Genomic DNA, 24,706 nt, shown 5'->3' with positions numbered 1-24,706 from the left:
ATGATACCTCAGAGTGACACTTGAGCAAACACACAGGTGATACTTTAGTTAGTACGACACCTGAGAGACGGTGAAAGTGTGACATCTGAGTTTGCAAGTGCTGTTGTTTCGAGTCAATAAATGTTTATGAGGATAACTGTGTCAGATATTCATAATTTATACCAACTTTCCATTTTGATCTCAGCTGGGCTTCCTTCTTGTACAACTTTGTATGTATTATACTATCGATGGAGTGTATCAATGGCAATAATATGTTGACTAACAAGAAACTTCTTTCTGCTTTTCTTAGGAAACATACCTTAGGATAGAGCAGTGCCATATACTCTTCCAGGGTGAAGAGTGTGATTTGACACCAGAGCAAAGGAAAGGGGATTCCTCTTAGTGTTTTCTCCTTTCTCACTGAATTGGTCTAATCTCCAGGGACAAACACATCGTGAGGACCAAATCTCTTGAAACTCCGGGGCAAAAGAATAAAAGGCTGGGGAAAGTGGGGCCAAGGGAACAGGTATATAAGAAACAATCTCCTTAGGACTCCACACTGGAGGGAGTTCTAGACAGGTAAGAATGGTCAGTCTCAGGGGAGCCTCTTCAACACATCCCACACACTTTTGTTCTGTGCCTGCCTTTGCAATCCAAGGGGCTCTTGGCTCTTAGGTGGTCCTCTAAAACAGCCACACTCAGATGCTAGCCTCAGATTTTAGATCCCAGAACTTAGAAATCTAATAATGACACAAGCATGAGGCCCCATCCCTTAAACAAATTTGCCTGTCTGTCCCAGGATAAAGAAACTATTAGAAAAAGATATATCATTGGCGGGCCACCCTTCCATTTCATGCACCCAAGCCTGGGGAGAGGTATACAATGAAGCTGTTCTAAAGGTAAGTATTGTCAAGTACCCAGTCTGTCCTTCCAGCCTTCTCCCTGGCTAAACCAAACTTGTTGGATATACTAGAAGATAACTATGATGGCTGCACATTAGAATCACCTGGGGAACTTTTAAAATATATATATTTTTTATTAATTTCAGAGAGGAAGAGAGAGATAGAAACACCAATGATAAGAGGGAATCATTGATTGGCTACCTCCTGCACGTTGGACCGAGCCCACAACCCAGGCATGTGCCCTTGACCAGAATAGAATCTGGGACCCTTCAATCTGCAGGCCAACACTCTATGCACTGAGCCAAACCAGCTAGGGAAAGGTGGGTATTATTTTAAAAGTTTACCCTAGCCAGTTTGGCTCAGTGGATAGAGTGCTGGCCTGTGGACCAAAGGGTCCTGGGTTCGATTCCAGTCAAAGGCACATGCCTGGTTGTAGGCTCGATCCCCTGTAGGTGGTGTGCAGGAGGGAGCTGATCAATGATTGTCTCTCATCATTGTTTCTATCTCTCTCTCTTCCCTCTCCCTCCCTCTCTCCTTCTCCCTTCCTCTCTGAAATTAATGCTACATAATAAAAGGCTAATATGCAAACTGACCGAATGGTGGAATGACCAGTTGCTATGCCGTGCACTGACCACCAAAGGACAGAGCTGCCCCCTGGTGGTCAGTGCGCTCCCACAGGAGGAGCGCCGCTCAGCCAGAAGCTGGGCTCATGACTGGAGAGCGGAGCAGCCGTGGCGGGAGTCTCTCCCACCTCCGTGGCAGCACTAAGGAGCAGCGAGCAAAGCAGTAAGGAGCAAGGGGTCCCGGACTGTGAGAGGGTGCAGGCTGGGCTGAGGAATGCTCACACCCCCTCCCGCCCCAGTGCACACATTTTGTGCACTGGGCCTCTAGTATCTTAATAAGAAAACTACATTAAGAACCACTAAAGCATACACTTTAAAAAGGTGAGTTCTATGGTATGTGAACTATAGTAAGTTAATAAAATTCCAGAATAGAAAAAAAACTAACCTAAACTATTAACAGTGGATATCTCAGTGGAGAATGTACAGTAAGTTAGAGAAGACTTTATTTTTCTACTTTACATATTTTTCTAAAATATATTTTATTGATTTTTCACAGAGAGGAAGGGAGAGAGAAAGAGAGCTAGAAACATCAATGAGAGAGAAACATCGACCAGCTGCCTCTTGCCCGCAACTCAGGTACATGCCCTTGACTGGAATCGAACCTGGGACCTTTCAGTCCGCAGACTGTCGCTCTACCACTGAGCCAAACCGGTTTAGGCTATTTTACATATTTTTAATGCTTAGATGTAATAATGAGCAAGTGTTATTTTGGTTATAATAAAAAGATAACTTTTAATAAAAGAGAATTTTAAAATGCCTTTGGAAGGGTATAAAAAAAACAAACAGAACTAGCTGCCTCAGGAAAAGGCAATGGAAGGGATATTTTCATTGTACCTTTTGAATTTTGAATCCCTGTGAGAGTATTACCTATTTAAATTTTTATTTAAAATAAGAATATTTCTGTCCATCAGCTTTTCATAGAGCCTACTACCAGAGAAATACTCATTAGCAGCTTTTGAAACTGGCCCAAGAGAATCCTCTCATGATTTGGTTCTCTCGCTTGCCCTACCTCCCACTACCATGGCAGTGAGACAACCAACTTAGAGAAAGAAGCGACATTTTCCTAACTAAATCTGAGTCCATTATGCTTGATAGATAGCAAAATGAATTCTTGCCTGTACTTGGGCTGCTACAATGGTGTACTGAAGAAGGGAGGGTTACCTCTAAGAGGAGCTCCACGCTATCCACCTGCAGCTCTCGCAGTCCCACGATCTGTACCACATGCTTGCTATCTTCTCTTGCGAAGAGCCTGCAGAGGCAAGAACATGTTATTCCTGAACATACTTCCCAGGCCCTATGCTCTGAGCTCACCCCCAGAAAGGTTACTAATGAACACCCTAAAATATACTGCTAGATTTTTAAATCCTATAAGCAAGATTCTATCACTTTTTATGCAAGGGTATAAGAACAATTTGTTCTCTATATTTAAGAGTTAATTTAAAGATCCTTAAACTCTGGTTTCTAGTTTAAGAGGTGGACTGAGCATGTATACTTTTATCTACATTTATCAAAGCCTGACTATTAGTATAGAAAATATATTAAATTAAAAAAACAACAGGTCAAATTTAAAAAGCTCTAAACAGCCAAAACTGGTTTGGCTCAGTGGATAGAGCGTCGGCTTATGGACTGACGGGTCCCAGGTTCAATTTCGGTCAGGGGCATGTACCTTGGTGGTGGGCACATCCCTAGTGGAGGGAGTTCAGGGGGCAGCTGATCGATGTCTCTCTCTCATCGATGTTTCTAACTCTCTCTCTCTCCCTTCCTCTCTGTAAAAAAATAAATATGTATTTTTTTAAAAGAAAAGCTCTAAACAAACAAGAGAGGGTGCCATCAGTGGACCAGGACATTTTAGAAGTTCTAGAATGGGAGGAAACAAAGAGATATTAGCTAATTAACCAGAGATACAAAACCAAACAAACAAAAAAATCACAAAAAAACCCACAGCACAAGACACTTATAGAATAAGTCTGGGTGAGCCCTAGAGAAGCTTAAACCCAGGACTAAGCATTCCCATCCCCTTGGCTATAATCAAAGAATGCAAATATAGAGGGTAATATACCAGGGTCATTCATTAAAGAATCACACTCACAATGGTTGAATAATCTGTCCCTTCCCACAAACAAATGAACCACATACACAACACAACAGTGGCCTTTATTCTCATGCCAACTATTGTTTAGAGGAAGTGGCCATTCTGACTGGAAAGAGCCCCTAATAAGGTTACTAGAACTTGGGAGAGAAGCTGTGATTAAGCTAACTTGAGGCTTTAAAACCAAAACAAAAAGGGTAAAAAAGAAAGGCAACTCTTCGTCAAACAGCCCTAGAATAGCGCCCTCCTTAATCTGGCACAGTTGAACCACCAAAATCTATATATTTTCTGATTGTGGCATACCTGTCCCTCTTTGTTGGAAGAGTCCACAGGATTATGGCTTGCCTAAACCCACTCAGTGGCCTCTCTGGTTGTGCTACTCAATATTTCAGTGCCCCTCTACAATGGAGCTGACCTATCATGCTTTCACTGCTGAGCGGAAGCAGCTCCTCACCTCCCTCCCATCCAGTACTTGCCTGGAGCACACAGAACTTCATGTCCTTTCGGAAACCTTTGCTATGGGTTATTTCACTGATTTGGTTTCCCCAGCCTTCTACCATGTGCAGCCTCGACTCACTCCTCTCCACTGGGTGCTGCTATTCTACTCCTAACATGTCTCATGTCTGGTTAATTCTGTCATTACAAACTCTTATCCCTTCATCTCCCCTACTTCTCTTCTCCCTTTTCCCCCCCAGTAGTTACCTTCACAACTTTGTTCCCTCCTACTCTGCCATCTGTTTCAACCTAAGTAAAATTTTAGGCCATCAAAATACAATAGGGATTTAAAATCAGAATTGCTGAATACTTTCTAAATTACTATTATGTTGCAAGGGCAACAGTTTAAGCTTTATAAGAGTTATAAGTCTAATGAGATTTTCTTCTCTTTTTACTGACTTAGGAGAACTATCACAAAGCTTAGCCTAAGATTATTGAAGAGGAAAAATAAGAGAAAGTGGAAAACATTATAGTTTATGTAATAATAGGTCAAAAGAATAAAAAGGGATTTACATATATGTTGATTTCCTCACCTCCTGAAATTAGATCTTTTTCAAAAACCAAAATAAAAGGGATAATCTTTGGGTAAATATTAGGATATTGATCACTTGAAAAGTTACCAATGAAAGGCTAATTTATATCTTTCTCTAGCTAAACTGACAGTTTAAAAAATATGTATCTGATTCAGGAGACTCTCATTTCATGAAAGGGCATTAATGAACCAAACATTGTCATTAAGTACCATGATTCAGTGGACTCTGGCTGAAAACAATAATGAACAGATTCACAGTTTCCCACTCATATCCAGTACCTTTTTCTTCTATTTAGGAGGTCATAAAGCTGTCCGCAGTAGATTTCATAGAAACTGATCCACACAAAGAGATGCCTTCTTGGCTGGGGCACTTCCAGTTGCCTGAAGATGTCTTTTGCAGCCAGAGCATATAGTCCTGGGTTCTGATGAGTTCCTATCATGGTGTAGGTCTTTCCAGCACCTGTCTGCCCATATGCAAAGCAAGTGGCACTGCCTCTGAGGGAAGAATAATTTGCATTACTAATATATGAGAGAAATACTGATCTGCCCATAGGTTTTTAATGACAAAAGTCAGCTTGAAAAAGAATACTGGGCAAAATTCAGCTATAACATACATCCTTTAAAGAAAGGAGGGCTTTACATGCTAAAAACACAGGAAGAGGAAAAATAATTCTCAAAGCAGCACATCAGTTTTCTGACAGGAATTTTTATGGAACTGGTAAGACCGTAGGACAACTCTGGAAGATAAGGAAATAAGAACTCCTGCTAGATGCCTTAGAGCAGTAGTTGCCCACTGGTGACCTGCGGACCACTGGTGGTCCATGAGATCCGAAAGGTTGGCGACCGCTGCCTTAGAGGATCCCAGAGAACATGATTTTGTGTTAATGTGGAAAGACACATTTGGTGAAAAATGTAATAAGAGAATCAAATCAATAAATAATAGATAATAAGAAAAATATGGTAGTGACCATTCATACGAATATTTAAGACGTTTAGGCAAAGGTGAAATCAATGTAAGAAAAATATTTGAGTAATAACTCACAAAGTTTTCACTTTTAGCAATAAATTGCTGGGTTACTTAATTTCTAAGATCCTTTCTAGTTCTGATGTCCTGTGATTCTAAGTGAGAATCACTATCCTTGCATGTGGATAGATGTGTGTATACACTTTGTTTGTATACAGAATAAGAGGTGGAAAGGATAGTTAAAAGACCACCTGCCAATCATAGTACATTTTAAGAGGAGTTGGAAGCGAAGATTACGGAGTATTATGGGACCAAACAATGTAGTACTAAATCACTCTGAGATCTGTACCATGCACAAATCTCTTATTTTTTATTGGTACTGTCTTTAACATTCAAATTCTAACTTATTTTAAAAACTTACTCTCTCAAACAGATTTGGTGCATAAGAAACTGAATCTGAACGATATTTTACTTTTCTAGCCTACTGATACGAATAATAATAAAAAATGTAAATGACTTCTACAAAACAATAATAAAAAGACAATAAAAATGAACAAATTAAGATATATAAATGACCAATAAGCACATGAAAAGATGCTTAACATCATTAGGCAATAGGAAAATTAAAATTAAAAACACATTGAGATACATACAGTTCCATACCAATTAGATTGGCTAAAATAAAAAAGGCTGACAATGCCAAGTATGGTGAGGATGCAGAACTGCAATTCTCATATATTTCTGTTGGGACTATAAAGTAATGCATGGAAAAATCGTTTGACTTTATTTTTTAAAATATATCTTATTGATTTTTTACAGAGAGGAAGAGAGAGGAATAGAGAGTCAGAAACATAGATGAGAGAGACACATCAATTAGCTGCCTCCTGCACATCCCCCACTGGGGATGTGCCTGCAACCAAGGTATATGCCCTTGACCGGAATCAAACCCGGGACCCTTCTGTCTGTAGGCCGACACTCTATCCACTGAGCCAAACCGGTTTCGTCTTGACTTTTTTTTTTTTTAATTGATTTCAGGGAGAAAGAGAGAGGGAGAGACAAACATCAATGATGAGAGAGAATCATCGACTGCCTGCCTCCTGCGTGCCCTCTACTGGGGGGTTGAGTCTGAAACCCAGGCATGTGCCCTGTTAGGGAATTGAACCATGACCTCCTGATTCTTATGTTAATGCTCAACCACTGAGCCACATCTGCTGATCCTGTTTGACTTTTTTTAAACAGCCTACCCTATAACCCAACAATCCCATTTCTAGATTTTTACCCAAGATAAATGAAAAGATGTCTACAAAAAGACTTGTATAAGAAAGTCGAAACCCAAATGTAAATCAACAGAAAAATAATAAACAAATTTTGGTATATTCATAGAAGGAAATATTACTTAGGAATAAAAAACAACAGATACATGCAACAAGATGTACTAATACAAAAAATATATTATTTCTATTTCTATGACATTCTAGAACAAGAAAAACTAATTCCTAGTGACAGAAAGCAGGTCCGAGGTTATATAAGACTTGAGGATGATGGTGTGGAATTAACTAAAAGGGACACAAAAAAACTTTCTGGGGTGGTGGAAATGTTCTGTATCTTGTTCCAGGTATTGATTAGTTGAATGTATACAATTATCAAAACTCATCAAACCTGAATACTTCTTAACATCTGTGTATCTTATTGCATATAAATTACACTCCAATTTTTTTTTAATATTGTAAAAGTTATTTTAAAAAATAAAAGTGAAAATATTCTGAAATCTGTGACTCTAGCAAATTTTTGACATACATGCCTACATTTTAAATATACAACAGAAGCCCCTACTACCTTAGTATTTACTAAATGTAAATAATTATTTCAAATTTTTAAAAATATATTTATGAATGGTGAATAACTTATAGTCACTTACCTATCCTACTCCAAGGAAAAAAATTAATAGTCAGAATATATAACTCCTAGTATCAAAAGTTCAAACTATGACCACTAAAACCTTTTTATTCTGAGGACTTTGATGAAATTATATTGTTGTCAGCTTATATTTTTCCACTAAGCACAGAGAATCAATATTATCAGTATAAAAGAAAATTTTGCTGAAAATTCCTAAATGCTTGGTAAATTCTATAGAGACACAAAATTTTTCAGAAGAGAGTAATTTAAATTTATAAGATTAAAACACAAATTAATATTTAATTCAAAGAAACAAAAAGGCATAGCTCATGTTTGTTTTTTAAAATATAACTTATGGAAAATAGAAAATAAGAAACAAGAGAAGCAAAAAATTACTATCATACCCATTGAAAATATGCTGAATGAGTGGGTGAGTAGTCTTCATATATACATCCTGATTGGTGCATGCCTCACCAAAGACTTCATCAAAATAAAAAACATGCTGAAAAAGAAGTTTTTATAGAAAGAGACATTTTATTCACCACTATTCTAGTTAGCACATGATAAAGGCATAAATAAATCTTTAAACTAATAGTAACTGACGGTGACAAACTTAGGAATAAACAAGCAATCAATAACTGTCAAGTGACAGGGTAGGGTCTTCTTTTACTTGAGATCTCTGTTAGACATGTTCTTATAATATAAAAAATGAAGACACACAATTTTTGTTCTCTTAAGTGAAGTAAATTAAATTGATGAATACAAGAGTGAGCCAATCCTCTGTAGATCCAGGAGAGACTGAATTCTATGGAGATTATCTTCATATCCCAGCTACTACTAATGTATTTGACATTTGGGAGAAATTATGGAGGAATATATAGCTCAACTCTGCTGAAACCTGTTTGGCTCAGAGAATAGAGTGTCAGCCTACAGACTGAAAGGTCCCATGTTCAATTCCGGTCAAGGGCATGTACCTTGGCTGCGGGCACATCCCCAGTGGGGGCATGCAAGAAGCAGCTGATCCATGATTCTCTCTTATTAATGTTTCTGACTCTCTATCCCTCTCTCTTCCTCTCTGTGAAAAAATCAATAAAATATATATTTACAAAAAGATATATATATAGCTCAACTTTTTTTTTTTTAATCCACATAGAGGATCAAATGTTCATATTTTTTCCATTGATTTTTAGAGAGAGTGGGAGGACAGGAGGGGGCGAGGGAGGGAAGGGGAAAGGAGATGGGGAGTACACTGACATGAGAAACACATTGACTGGTTGTTTCCTGCATGCCCTTCCCCCCACCTGGCTGGGGATGAACCTGAAACCCAGGTACATGCCCTTGATCAGGAATCAAACCTGAGACCTTTTGGTGGGTGGGCCGACATTCTAACTACTGAGTAACATTAGCCAGGGCTATATAGCTTAACTTTTCATTTCATAAACATTTATTGCTCTTCTGGTAGGATGTGTATTATAGTAGGCACTTCAAGGGATCCAAAGATAAAGATATTACCTGTCATCACTCCACTCTACCACCTAAAGATGTTAATACAGATTACTATAAGGTAGAAAAAACTTGAAAGATATGTACATGTGAAATTCAAAGGAGAAACCTATTTTCTGGTTGGGAAAGACTCTGAGAAAGACTGTACTGGGAATGAGCCATGGGGAAAGAAGAGGAATTTGAGAGGTAGTGATAAAGGTATTCTAAGTAAGCACTGTGGGAACATGAGCAGAGTCAAAGCAGGAAATCACAAGGAATGTTTAGGGAATTCAATGTGATTGAAATATAGGATCTTGGTAAGTAGAAAAGTAAAGAAGACTAGAATAATGAGTTATGACTATGCTGTAGAGAGGTCTTAAGACTAAGGGTGGTGGTGAAATGTTCATATTTAATTCAGCAAACAGTAAAAAAGGACAATAAAAAAACTTTACAGGGAAAGGGATCATGATCTGAGCCACTTTATTAGAAGATTAATCTGGCTTCACACTGTGAATGGACTGGGGAACAGGAATATTAGGTAGTTTAGGTTGAGGTGAAAAGGATCTAAATGAGATGATAATAATAGGAGATAAATGCATGAAAAAGTTGGCAACTGATTGAAGTTGGAAAAAGGAACCCAAGATGATTCCCAAATCTCAAGCCTGAATGGACAGCATCATAATGGCTGTCCATTAATAATGAATGAGATATGAGGTCCTACTGTCGGCTACTTCTTGGACCTGCTATAATATCTGGTTAAGGAAAAATAGTATGGGCAAGTCCAGAAAAGTCAACTTGGATTAATTTACTGTGGGGGTGATTCTACCTCAGGTTCAATACTGTTTCATGTTACATTACATTACTTTACAATGGAAATTTGCTAGGTCATCTAAGAAGAAACTGGGGCCACAAAGCCAAATTTATCAGGAAAAAAATCTCCAAAAGTTGGGAGGTGAGAAAATAATGAATCCGTGCAGCATGATAAAGAGATCTGTAAATAAAATTTTTAAAAAGTAAATAAATAGCCGAAACCGGTTTGGCTCAATGGATAGAGCGTCGGCCTGCAGAATGAAAGGTCCCAGGTTTGATTCCGGTCAAGGGCATGTACAGAGGCAGCTAATCGATGATTCTCTCTCATCGATGTTTCTAACTCTCTATTCCTCTCTCCTCCTCTCTGTAAAAAAATCAATAAAATATTTTTTAAAAAGTAAATATAAATAAACAATAAAGTATTTAAGAGGCATAAAAAAAGAGAGATCTGGGGCAATGGTATATGTACAAAGAAAATAATTTAATAAAAAAATTAAAAAAAAAAAAGAGATCTGTGAACTTTAAGTACTTTGAAAATATATGATTTCAAGAGCAGTAAAATGTTCATAATTGTTGAATTTCGGTGATAAGGTATATATGGGTTCATTATACTTTTGATTAAGCTTGGAAATGGCAATAATAAAGAATAAAATATATACCTAAAATCTGGCTTTAGTGAACATGATTTATATCTAATTCATAACTGGTCTTTAAGCAAGGAGTCAAATCCATTCATTGCTCAAATATCATCAATGATCTTTATAGTTAAGTATGAGATAAAAAACAAAATACATTTTATATATTGGACACTTCTCAAGAAAATAGGAAACAAATGGACAGAAATGAATGTGGGAATACTTTTTTTGGCTTTTATTTAATGGCTGATTTTCCTTTTCTTCTCTAAGTATTAGTAAATAACTTTAGATCTTGAGTAAAACACCTTAGAAAAGCATTTATTGATGAAAAGGATTAGTATCTTACCTTTCAATAGAATTTAGGTATCAAGTTTTCTAGTACTTTTATAGGTATTTTTCATGAAGGATATGTGAATATGCAAGATTATTATAATTCATAAAGTCCTTTGCATCACATATACTTTAATTTGATCATACTTTATCAATGAGAGTGGATTTATACTCACTTTGGCCTTGATATGATCAGAGCTCCACAGTTTATGTTTAAAGTTTTTTTTCAGATTATAAAAGAAATGTATATTTATAAATTATCTCTGGGAAGATACAGGTAATCTTGTATCTTGTAACAGGTAATATTGGTTGCCTTCAAAGAGGAAATAGGATTAGAGAGACACTCTCATTGCATACATTTTTGTGCCTTTTAATTTTGAAATAGGTGAATCTATCATATCCTAAAGTTTTTCTTTGTCCATATAAAATTAATAACACAGCTAACTCTAGATTCAAAAACATGGAAAACAATAGAGAAGAAATTAAAATTATTTGTAAATCTTACTACTCAGAGATAGCCACGTAGACTTAAAAAATTTTTTTATAAGAGTTTATTTCAGCCAAACTGATGACATTGCTAGAAAGCAAGATTTTAAATGCTCTCACCACTGTTGACTTTTGATATGTTTCAGTACCATCTTTTTTCCCCTCTAATATTTTTTCTTTATTCAAGAAATTGGAGCCCCGATTAGGTAGCTCAGATGGTTGAAGTGTTGTCCTGTTACACCAAGGTTGTGGGTTCGATCCCAGTCAAGGCACATACATAAATCAACCAATGAATGTATAAATAAGTGGAACAACAAGTTGATGTTTCCCTCTCTCTCACTAAAAAAATCAATAAGCAAAAATAAAAAAATTAGATTGAAACATACAGCTTTGTTTCCTTGTTTTTTCACTTACTATATTGAAATAAAATTTAATGGTAAGCAGTATAGCACACTACATGCATATAATCATATAGACTAAGTCACAAAAGATGTGAAAGGATAGAATATTTAACGAACACAAACACATTGCTTTAATTCCCAAATAAGTTTAAAATAAAGAATCTTGGATCAATATTTATTGCCTATAAATTTCCCCCTTTTTTTTCTCTACTGAAGAAAGGGAAAGGTGAGGGAGCCCTCCCAACACTTATATTATAGCATTGATAGGTAAGGACTTTGACCTATGAGAGCAAAGGTCCAAAGTTCAAACAGCAGAAAAAGTGCTATGGAAACTATAGGTATTCAATAAATATTGATCAATGGTAATAACAAAGAAGTAAGGTTATTGTGTTTTGGTATAATGGAAAAATACAAAAGATAAGCTGATGCCTCCCAGAGGGAATTATTGTGACAGGAGCATCATTAAGGCAGTCTTGGGTAGATAGTGATTGGATAGGGCTATTACCATGGCTGAAAGTAACTATGGAACTAGATATCATTATAAGTAATTGATCATTTGGACCATCTTCTAAATAAATACCTCCCACCTAAACCTAATAGACTGTGCATTGATCAGCAATCGATAAAGCTATTAAAGTGACTGGCTTAGTTATATAGTGGCCTAGTAATTTAGTGCCCATAGAAAGAGTCAGTGGATTATTTTGAATGTTACTTTTAAACCCAATTTTGGTAACCAAAGAAAAAGAAGAGGAATGCAAGTGTAAAAGAGGGGAAAGTGGTAACAATTTGACTTCAATGTTAAAGCGTTTGTTCCAGTAGAGTAAGCTCACCAGATTACTTACCACTTTTTTTCCCCTCCTTTTTACCAATCACTGGGTTTTGAGGCAAGAGAGTGAGAGCAGAGAAGAGTAGGATGAATATAATATAAATGTCATAGGGGGGCAGATTCAGAGTAAGAGAAAGTCTTAATTCCCATTTAGATGATTCACAACTGCTTCACAATTTTAGGAGTACCTAAGTTACAGTATCTTCCATCTATGGGGTTTGCTGCTTCCCTCTGAGACTGAAGAGTTATCAGTTTAGAACTTATTTTAATATCAAATCCTTTCTCGTTGGACTTTTTATGATCATTCTGGCAATGTCTGAACATTTTTTGTGTGTCTGAGCAACTAGTGTTTTATTTAAACCCTTATATGTTACATGCGAAATTATATCCCTGGATTATGTTCACCCACTACCCACTACAAAGAGATATGTTCAAAGAGCCCAATTTCCACCAAATTAAGTCTAAATTTGAAGACAGTTGGGCATAAAAATAAGCAGTTGGCTTGCAATCTAGGGCTTTGTTGCTTGAAAATAAATCCCCTATTATTAAACTCCAGCCTCACACTCAATAGAGTGAGTTCACATTGTGAGAGACAGGTGAGAATTAAGAATTTGTGACCAGCCAAAACCAGTTTGGCTCAGTGGATAGAGCGTCGGCCTACAGACTGAAAGGTCCCAGGTACGATTCCGGTCAAGGGCATGTACCTTGGTTGAGGGCACATCTTGAGTAGGGGGTGTGCAGGAAGCAGCTGATCAATGTCTCTCTCTCATCAATGTTTCTAACTCTCTATCCATCTCCCTTCCTCTCTGTAAAAATCAATAAAATATATTTAAAAAATAAAAATTAAAAAAAATAAAAACCAGGGAACCATTTGGGGGTCTGGAATGAATTAATTCCATTTATATTTTTCTAATGGGAAAAATGATTCAGTTTTCTAACAGCCTTCTGAAACAAATTAAGTTCAAGAAACAAGGTTCCATTGTATCATTAAGTTCACTTAAGCAGGCGTCCTCAAACTTTTTAAAGTGGGGGCCAGATCACGGTCCCTCAGAGAGCTGGAGGGCCGGACTATATGAACTACTAATTCCTACTGTAACACCTCGGCTGCGCTCACTGCCCAAAAAACCTGGCTGGCCGGATCAGACTCCTCTGCGGGCCGCATGTGGCCCGTGGGCCGTAGTTTGAAGACCCCTGAAAAGCATGTTAAGTGGATATATGATACAACCCTACTGTACCAAAGTGGAGAAATTATGTTTTAGTATCTCCCACTGCATAATATTAAAAAAAAGTTCAGGGTATCAATGATTTAATGCACTATCACATCAGGGATGAATGACAATACCCAAACCAGAAACTGAAAATTGGAATTTGTATGATGCCATTCAAACAAAAAGCAAAAATTTTACGTACTTGATAATATTAGTTTCAAACACAAAAGGAAAGCATCATACCTGCAGAATATATTGTGTGAGGTCAACTGCTTCTTTCTTCTCATGAACAAGTAGAGTTTCTTTGTCTTCCACAGTAATAATATTAATTTCTCCACGACGTGCCTCCCTTATGCCCAGAGGACGTTTTCGAACACAAACTCTGATTTTCTCCATCTCAGTCCAAGGATTCTCTTTCTCTGAGGTGTTCTGTCTGATATAATATGTTCATAGTGGGCTTTAATTTTTTATAATAGGATAAGGCTACTTAAGAGAGCAAAGTATCAGTACATTTTGTTGTAAAACATTTTATACACACACACACACACACACACACACACACACACACACACATATATATATATATATATATAGTTGTATATTAAAGAACTAAAGAAAAAGAAGAATGCAAGTCTGAGAAAGTTATTAGCTAAATCCTCCTGATTACTTCTCTCTATCCCTATTACACCCCACCCTTTGTCCTTAGTGAAAAAACAACAAAACCCTAAAAGTATGCTTTAGCTCTAAAACATGGGTTTGGCTTCCAGATGTGGTCTTCCAAAAAGTTTCTAATGATGGATGATGGATGCTCTTTCTTTATGCCCTCAAAACTCAGGCTATCAAAACCTCAAAACAGAATGCAGTAAAGATCTGAACCCTTGTTTCCTTTCAATCCCATTATTCTTGTACATCTACCATTTTCTTGATCATTCAATATAATTTGTTTTTTTAATCTTACCTGAATTTACCTTGAATTAATTAGGTGGTATGTTTTTATGTACTTTTCCCTTTTTCCTCCCAAATATATTCTGCCTGTCTTGTTCTCGTACTTTCTTTCTGCCCACCCTGATATGTATTTATTTTAAAATATATTTTTATTGATTTTAGAGTGGAAGAGGGAGAAAAGATAGAAACATCAATGATGAGAATCATTGGTCAGGTATCTCCTGCATGCCCCCTACTAGAGATCGAGCCCATAACCTGGGCATGTGCCCTTGACCGGAATCAAATTTGGGACCCCTCAGTCCACAAGCTGGCACTAAGCCAAACCAGCTAGGGCAATATGTATTTATTTTAGAACATGATTTTATGACTGATTCTGTCCACTACTAAATTCATTCTTCTGCTGAAACCGGTTTAGCTCAATGGATAGAGCATCAGCCTGTGGATTGAAAGGTCCCAGGTTCGATTCCGGTCAAGGGCATGTACCGTGGTTGCGGGCACATCCCCAGTAGGGGGTGTGCAAGAGGCAGCTGGTCGATGATTCTCTCTCATCGATGTTTCTAGCTCTCTATCCCTCTTCCTTCCTCTCTGTATAAAATCAATAAATATATTTAAAAAAATAATAAAATAAATTCATTCTTCTATACAGATGCATTTCTTCAATAAACTCACCGATCTTTATATCAATTCTTTAAATTTATTTTATTTTAACTAATCAATCTTTTTAAAAAATATATTTTATTGATTTTTTTACAGAGAGGAAGGAAGAGGGATAGAGAGTTAGAAACATCCATTAGCTGCCTCCTGCACACCCCCTACTGGGTATGTGCCCACAACCAAGGTACATGCCCTTGACCAGAATCAAACCTGGGACCCTTGAGTCTGCAGGCTGATGCTCTATCCACTGAGCCAAATTGGTTAGGGTTCTAATCAATCTTTATATCTAGAATATTTCAGGCAAATAGTCCCTTGGGTTAGGGATACAAAATTCATCAGGTTTACTTGCTGAGCCTAATGATGGTATATATGTATATATCTAAGAATTGACCACTTACCTATAAATTCCTATTAAGCTAGGTAACAAGAAAATAGGATTCTTGAAAGTATGAGTTTACAAGAAACAATGCTTTGGAAGATACTAAGAATGTCTTAGCAAGACAAATGATTTCCTTCTTTTGCACTTTAGAATTTGATTAATAACCCCTAAAAAGCCTTTTATAACATATTAGTGGCCGGGTGCATGAATTCATACATGGGTGGAGTCTAGCCAGCCAGCCTGCCCCAATGGGGCCAATTGGGCCAAGCCAGTGGGAGATAGGGGGCTCAGGAGGTTGGCCACTGGCCCACCTCTGATTGGGGCCTGATCATTAGTGGGGCCAGCTGGGGTGAGGGGCCACAGGGAGTTCATCGGCTGCCCTCGGCCCCAATTGGGATTTGGGGGACCAATCAGGGGCAGGGCCAGCCAGGGGAGGGGCCATCCCCCAATCGCCCATTGGCTGGCCACAGTGTACATCACAGCAACCAGTCATTCCAGTCGTTCTGATTGCTTGGCTTTCATATATATAGATTTTAAATAAGATATTTCACTATATAATTATTTCAATTTCAATTTTATGAACCCTCTAATTGGCTAGAAAATGATTTTTTGAAAGGATCTAATTTAAGTCTTCCTACTTACCCTGCCCCCTAAGAAATTAAGAGTCTACAGATATCCTAATCTTTATATCTAGAATTGAGCCTAGCAGAGGTGGTATTTATTTATTTACTTATTTATTTAAATATATTTTATTGATTTTTTACAGAGAGGAAGGGAGAGAGATAGGGAGCTAGAAACATCAATGAGAAAGAAACATCGACCAGCTGCCTCCTGCACACCCTCCACTGGGGATGTGCCCGCAATCAAGGTACATGCCCTTCACCGGAATCGAACCCTGGATCCTTCAGTCCGAAGGCCAACGCTCTATTCACTGAGCCAAACCGATTTCAGCAAGTATTTATTTTTTTAAAATCTATTTATTTATTTATTTTTTATCAATCTTTATTGTTCATATTGTTACAAAGGTTCCTCATTTCTTCCCCCCTCCACCAGGTTCCCACCCCACCCTCCGCCCCCTCCCCATCCCCCATTGTCCTCATCCATAGGTGCAGTTTATGTTCAGTCTCTTCCTCCCTCCCTTTCCCCGATAGTATTATAAATCCCTTTTCAGATAGTAAATCAGTTACTTAGCATTTTCTCATATCAATAATACCACCACATGCCCAATGATACATTTCACACAAAAGACATTTCCAAATAGGTCAACCAGCCTCATCCAGGCCCCACCCAAGGCACTCACAGGTCAACACCCTAGCCCTATACTAACTCAACACATCCAGATCTAAGCCTTCATCACTTGATTCAGCAGACCCTCAAGTTCCCACAAAAGTTTCCAGCCATGTCTGAGAGGCAGCCGTGGGGCAGGGGCAGGCAAGGAGCGAGCTGTTTCGGGCCTGGCTGCTCCGGGCCTGGCCTCTGTTGCTCTGGTTGGTTCCACAACCAGCTGCTCTGGGTCTGGTCACCGCCGCTCCTGACCTAGTTGCTCTGGACCTGGCTGCTGCTGTTTCGGGCCTTGCCACACCCTACCCGGCTGCTCTGGGCCTGGCCGCTCCCAGCCTGGCAGCTGCTGCTCCAGGCCTGGCCGCACCAGACCCGGCTGCTCCGGGCCTGCCGCTCCCAGCCTGGCAGTCGCTGCTCCGGGCCTGGCCGCTCCTAGCCTGGCAGCTGCTGCTCCAGGCCTGGCCGCACCAGACCCGGCTGCTCCGGGCGTGGCTGCTCCCAGCCTGGGAGCTGCTGCTCCGGGCCTGGCCGCACCAGACCCGGCTGCTCCGGGCGTGGCTGCTCCCAGCCTGGGAGCTGCTGCTCCGGGCCTGGCCGCACCCGACCCGGCTGCTCTGGGCCTGGCCGCTCCCAGCCTGGCAACTGCTGCTTTGGGCCTCGCTGCACCAGACCCGGCTGCTCCGGGCCTGGCCGCTCGCAGCCTGGCAGCTGCTGCTCCGGGCCTGGCCGCACCAGACCCGGCTTCAACAAGTATTTAAACTAAAATATTCATTCTGTCCAAATTAATAATGCAAAGTGGTATCTGTAATATATTTATAAATAACTCCAATTTAATTTTTGTGTGTTATTTAACAAAAGACTGTAATAGCCAAGAGAATAATTTTCACCAAGAAAAAAATATATATTTTTATTACTAATTTTTATGGTTTTTTTTTTTTTTAAGAAATTTTTTTTATGGTAACAAGACTAGTCCTATCACAATTGAAAGAAAACAGTACTTTAGGTTCTATGCTCTGCTAAACCAATCCCTCCCAAAAGTTTTCAGAAACACTATGAAATTCTCTTATGTATTTCAAATTATTAAAGGTACTTTTATCTGAAACATTGAGGCTTCTTCTTCTTCTTCTTTTTTTTTTTTTAAATAAAAGAACTGGTTGATTATGAGATCCTCTGAAACCTTAGCCAATATAAGGCTAATATCTTGTTTTAAGAAATGAATAGCTTTAAAAAGAGGAAATGTAGCTTAACAAATTATTTTGTTTCTCCATAACTCACCATCTAAAGTTGTAAAGTAACAAAACAAGCAATACATGTTATTTTTAAAAAATGTTTTCTATTATGCCAATGTTAGTAATTGCCTCTTTAAGAACCTTATTTAAAATTCTAATTTGAAGCATTGGGTGAAAATAACTTATTGTCACCCTGGCTCTCAAACCCTAAACTCTAACAAAAAAAATTTAACTGCTCCAAAGACCTACTTAATTAAACTACACACTATTATTTCTTTTTTTTAAATAAGCTTTACGTCTCCTGGTTGGTTGAAGTGAATTTGATAATCCTTAAAAATATACATATCCTATGGATTGTGTAATTTCCCCCCCCCCACTGTATAAGGCTAGTTAACTATTTTACATTAATGGATGCACTAGATGTATTGTATCATGTTACACTATAAATTATAGAAATAGATCTGTAATAGGAATAATAGTGGATCCTGGCAAGTAACAGATGCTTAATGTATATGAACAATATCATCTTTCTCGCATCTGGAAAGTCCAAAGTCCACATTAATTTTCCCTATCAATGCAGACGCTGCTCACTATCATTTTCTGTAAAAGAGGAGTTGGCTGTACTACTTTGGTCATGAAGAGGCCCTTGCCTGAGGCTCCCCACATTCAAAAACAAACTAACAAATAAACAAAATATTACCTGGTAACAGAATGAGGGATTCCATAGTTATATCCTGAACCATGAGAGACTCTTTGAATAATGGGAATATCACAATCACCCAATATTGGAGAAAAGTGATTTGATGACAAGAGTGAAGTGTTAGTCTCTGTTTGCCCATAGGAATCAGCAGCTGTGGCATTCAGAATTCTTGTTTTTGTTTGGTAATGGGAATCATCTGGTAGCGTGTGCTCCAGCACTTTTAGGTAACGAGACTTCTGTTCATTTGCAGAAAAATCTGATAAATTGCACATTTCAAATCCACAGTTGTTGGTAGTTTTGTCTGTGTTGTCAGCAAGAGAATCAAAATGCAATTGTCTGCGAGGTCCAGATCTGGGTTCCCGAGGCTTGCTGTACAGGCTGCTTGTCTGAAGTGGATACTCTGGGCTACTGACTGCTTTATCTTCTTCTTGCATAATCTTAATGATTTTGATAAGTTGGAAAAGACGTTTTCGGTCATTCATGTCATGTACTCCCAATTTGGAATAGTCCTTCATTGTAACCTTTGCTAATTCATCTATTTTCTGAAGGCCAAGGGTAGTAAAATGAGGATAATACTGTGCAAGTTCAGCTTCACAAAGACATTCATACAACCACGATGTCATTTTTGTGAATAGGTTTCTATAAACTGTAAAGAGAAAAACACACACAAGTTATTCACTTGAAATATAGCATATACTAGTATAATACAATTTATTCCTTTAAAAAAACAAAAACCACAAAAAATGCAGAAAAATCCATTCTAGCATACCAAGTTTTCAATAAATATATTTTTCTTCTGAATTGATTAAATAACATGGTACATAACAGGGTTAGGGAATATCCGGTCCTTGTGCCCAGGAAATAATTTGGTCTGGCCCTGCCAAGGTATTAGCGGTGCGTTAATTAAATGTTTGATCAAATATAGCAGGCTAGTTTTTAAATTATAATTTTATGTAGCCAAAGAATGATGTTATAAATATCCAAATGGCCTTTGGCAGAAAAAAGGTTCCCCATCCTTGGCATAAACAAAGATGCTTACGATGCATTTGTAGAAACAGATATAATTTGTTCATCTGCTTAATAAAAGAGACTTTCATTTGTACATACACATAGCTACATGCACACACACGTTATACAAGTAACTTACTTCTAAGGAGTTCTTTCCAATCTTTCAATGTCTACTTCACACATGCCACAAACTACTGAAACACTGCTCCCAACCACTGACTGTAGCAGGACTAATTTTAGATGTTCAAGTTAACTCCAAGGCATGTCGCACAACTGTTTCCATGATTAATGAACAAAGGCTAAGAACTCTTTTAGAATGCGAGCAGAATTAAATAGCAAATGACAGAGGATTACAAATTAAGTAACTCTGAGAAAATCCCATTTGTATTTGCTGAGTACGTAACAGTTGTTTAAAGAGGTAAAAACATCATCAATTTGAAATCTGATTCATAATTTCAGATCATTCTAAAAGGTAGGTAGTTGTAGATGCCTACCTGTACAGAACATAAGTAGGGGTTTACCTAGGAAATTAATACTATTGTCAAGATTTTCTTTTATTTAAAAAAATATTTTTTTTATTTAATTCAGAGAGGAAGGGAGAAAAACAGAAACATCAATGAAGAGAACCACTGATCCACTGCCTCCCACACGGTCCCTCGCCCCACTTGGGATGGAAACCCACAACCCAGGCATACGCTCTTGACTGGAATCGAACCTGGAACCCTTCAGTCCACAGGTCAATGCTCCATCCACTGAGCCAAACCGGTGAGGGCTATGGTCAAGATTTTAGATGACTGCATATTAAAATACTTAATATACCAAGGTATTTAATTAAATACTAACAAGTGATATAACATATAATCCTGGCCTATTAATAAAGTCAGGACCCTGAGGAGTTTCTCCATACCACTGTTAAGTTCAAGTTCATGAGAACTTTCAGGTGTTTTGTTTTGTGTGTGTGTGTGTGTGTGTGTGTGTGTGTCAAATTCCTTATTAACTCGTGAGTTTTTATATATTTCATGTATTCCAATTAATTGTCTAAAGCCTTTTGACATCTTCATCTTGTATATTTCCTAGTCAAAACCTAAAATTGGCTTTCCTCCAGTAAACTAGAAGCAGCTGCCCATTGTGCACATCCAGCTAAAGGTTATGCATTCCTAGCAAGAAAGGATAAAGAAAGTGGAGAGGGCTTGGGGATTAAGGAAAGAATGAGCACAACCACATTGGCCCTTCTCTTCCCTTTGGAGATCAGGAACAGCTCTTCTACAACCACAAGTAGCTAATCCAGAAAGGTAATTTATTTTTTCATATTTGAGTTACGAATAGTCATTCTTGGTCAATTTCCAACTTCCTATAAACTCCAAACAATTAGTTGTGGCTTCTGGAAGGACTTATTAAGAGAAGGATTTTGGGGTATTTATAATCATAAATAGAATACAGGATGAGAATCTGGGGCTGGAGGTATCAATTTATTTCCATTTTATTTCTAGTGCCCTTCTTTTGTCATACTGTGACAAAAGGATGTAAATAGAGTTCTTCATCTTAAAGTGATAGGATATAATAATCATTAAGAAGCAGAATAACCAGACAAATGGAACATAGGGCCAAAATTTATAGTGAATTATACATTTCAAATATATTAGAAATTTATCTGATCTCAAATGTCTTCTACCATTACTAGTTCGTAAAGATTCATATAAAAATGACAAATGAGTAAAAGAAGAGTTAGATGCCAAGACAGATGATTGTTGATTTGGTTTATTTGAGCATTCCTACTATTATAGCTCTAATTTTACTGGGTAACTTAGAGGAAAGAGGGAAAATACATAGCCTATCGATACATATCTGTGCTGCTTTTTCTCTTTCCATATCCATAGTAAATAATCTAAATCCATTTCAATGTTCTTCTTTTCTCCCTTTTTCTCTTTCTTTTCTTTTCTTTCTTTTTTTGTTTGTTTTTTGTTTTTTTGTTAATCCTCACCCAAGGATATTTTTTTCATTGATTTTTACAGTAGAAGGCGGGGGAAGGGGGGAGGAGATGAGGGAAAGAGGGATAGAGTGAGAAACATTGATATGAGAGAGACACATCAATTGGTTGCCTCTCATGCCCCCCAATCTCTGGGGCTGGAGATTGAATCTGAAACCCAGGTTCTATACACTTGACCGGAACCAAACCTGCAATCCTATGGTGCATGGGCTGGTGCTCTAACCACTGATCTTACCAGCCAGGGCTCAATGTTCGTTCTTACTAAACTCTAAAACAGTTTTAAAATGTCCCTTATTTTTTGCGGGAGGGAGAAGGGGTGGTGTGCACAATACTGTGCAATTCCATGAGTTCTGACAGTTATATATACACTTGTAAAACCACCTCCACAATTAAAATACAGAATATCACCCTCAAAAGATTCCTCATACCTCTATACATCCATCCTTCCTGCTGCCCCTGGACCTAGGCAACCACTGATCTGTTTTGTCATTATATATTATTTTGCATTTTCTAAAAGTTTAATATAAATGGAATTATACCATTTATTCTCTTTTGTATCTGGCTTTTCTCAGCACAATGATTTAAGACTTATGCATGATGTACATATCTCATATACATACACACACACACACACACACACACACATTTCACTTACGAGGAGAAAGATCAGAATAAGAGAAGACTTAGGTCTTCTCACGGCTAAGCCCATGTTCTTTTCACTATGCTGCCTCTTTCAGAAGTAGCTGCAAAGATAGCACCATTGCCAGGCGCCCTAATAGGCCCACTATCTATCTAGCTCCATAGATTGCTGCCTCCTGCAGTTCTGTGCAGAGCATGGAATATCACAGCTGTTACCATCAGGAAAATGCCCTGCAATCAGCGAAATACAATGGCGGACAGATGATCAGGTTTTTACATGTAGGGTCCAGTTACATTCAATACCACAAGTATGTAGAGTTCACCTTTTAGACAAATCCAGAGACTGCTAGGTCTCAGCTGTTGGAGTACTAATCAGAAATAGTATTGGAAGAAATCCAGTTGGCAGAAGTTCAAATTTTCTTATCCTGGTGGCAGAAAAAATAAACTGGAGGGGGAACACATGAAACTTTATACACAATTTAAGGAAATTTATTCACATTCCAGGATGTGGAAAAAATCCAACTATTTAATATGCTCCTTCAAACTCTCCATTTATCTATCTAAACTAGGTAACTCTACCCACTAAAACTGCCTGACACTGAACTTGGAATCAGATAATATTCCATTTAGCTGTGTGACCTTGGGCAAAATCACTTAGTTGCTCTGAATTTCCATTTCTCTCTTTCAAAGTATGTAGTAAGACAGTTATGTAAAACTAAGCTGAAACTATAAAGTACTCCATACGGATGGGGCCATGTTCTCTTATTCAACACTAGAGGCCCAGCGCACAAAATTCGTGCACTGGTAGGGTCCCTAGTGGCTGCTGGCCCAGGCCTCCCTTCGCGCCTGCCTTGGCTGGTGCTGCCTGCTTACTTGCTCCACCATCCCACCATGGTCTGCTCTCCTCAGGACCCATTGGGGCCGGCACTGCCTCCACTGCCGCCCGTTGCCAGTGCCACATTGCCAATGCCTGCCTTGTTCCGTGTCACCCTTTGGTTGTCAGTGTACATCGGGTCTAGTAATAATTAATGTCGTTTTTAAACATTCGTTCAAAATCTTGCTTGGCGTTGACTTGTATTGACATAACCTTCAAACACGTGGTATCTACAGAACGTGTGAAGTGCAATTAACAAGTTTTGCTTGAAAAAGTTTGTGTTTGGTTTGGTTTTTGTTGCAAAACTAGGGCTAAGAAGATGGCGGATGAAGAGCATATTCGGCACTGCATGCTTTACGAGTTCCAATTAGGAAGAAAAGCAAGTGAGGCTGCAAAAAACATCTGTAGTGCTCTTGGTCAAGATGCAGTTAGCGCCAGAAAATGCCAGCGTTGGTTTGAGAAATTTCGCGAGGGAAATTTTTCGTTAGATGACAAGAGTGGTCGAGGCCGTGTGTCCAATTTTGATCAAGAAGCTCTTCAAGCTCTTTCGGTGCAAAATCCTCAAATTACCCAACAAGAGCTTGCGACAACTTTAAATTGTTCACAAAAAACAATTTCCAATCAATTGCGTGCACTTGGCAAAGTCCAAAAGTTTGGAAAATGGGTTCCTCATGAGTTGACCGACAACAACCATAATCAAAGAGTCACAATTTGCAGTTCGCTCCTCTCTCGTCAAAACCGTTTGCCGTTTTTAGAGCAAATTGTTACCAGAGATGAAGAATGGGTGCTGTATGTTAATTTGAAAAGGCGGCCTCAATGGTTGGACAAAAATGAGGCTCCGTAGCCCACGCCAAAACCTGACTTGCATGCGAAAAAAGTGATGTTGTGTGTTTGGTGGAATTTTAAAGGAATTCTTCATTATGAACTTTTACCATCTAACCAAACCATTACAAGTGCAGTGTATAGTGCCCAATTGGAAAGGTTAGCCCAAGCTTTAAGAGAAAAAGAACCCGCGCTGATTAATCGGAAGGGCGTAATTCTTCACCACGATAACGCACGACCGCATACTGCAAGAATCACTGCTGAAAAACTGCGCCAGTTGGAATGGGAAGTTCTCCCTCAACCTGCATATTCTCCTGATATTGCCCCTTCCGATTACCATTTGTTTTGTTCTTTGCAAAACTTTCTTCTTGGAAAAAAATTTAATAATGAAGAATGCCTCAAAAATGCATTGACCGAATTTTTTGCATCAAAATCACAAGAATTTTACAACAGAGGGATTAAAATGCTTCCTGAGCGTTGGGCACAAGTAGTAGAAAACAACGGCAACTATATTGTTGATTAAATTTTGT

At 38.3% G+C, this 24,706-nt stretch overlaps 1 protein-coding gene across 1 annotated transcript in view; it reads right to left on the bottom strand.

Moving 5' to 3' along the window:
- KIF24 (kinesin family member 24) overlaps nt 1-24,706 on the bottom strand; it is a 48,426-nt gene that overhangs the window by 17,263 nt on the left and 6,457 nt on the right. The window contains exons 2-6 of the mRNA XM_045580046.1: nt 18,847-19,492; nt 13,902-14,091; nt 7,885-7,982; nt 4,900-5,115; nt 2,666-2,753 (exon numbers count right to left, since the gene is read on the bottom strand). Coding sequence (XP_045436002.1) covers nt 2,666-2,753; nt 4,900-5,115; nt 7,885-7,982; nt 13,902-14,091; nt 18,847-19,469 — 1,215 coding nt within the window. The 5' untranslated portion in view covers nt 19,470-19,492. The remainder of the gene's footprint in view (nt 1-2,665; nt 2,754-4,899; nt 5,116-7,884; nt 7,983-13,901; nt 14,092-18,846; nt 19,493-24,706) is intronic.

The sequence above is a fragment of the Pipistrellus kuhlii genome, unplaced genomic scaffold, assembly GCF_014108245.1.
Source record: "Pipistrellus kuhlii isolate mPipKuh1 unplaced genomic scaffold, mPipKuh1.p scaffold_m20_p_12, whole genome shotgun sequence".
In the NCBI taxonomy this organism is placed as follows: domain Eukaryota; kingdom Metazoa; phylum Chordata; class Mammalia; order Chiroptera; family Vespertilionidae; genus Pipistrellus; species Pipistrellus kuhlii.
This window is presented reverse-complemented; position numbering and strand designations above follow the sequence as displayed.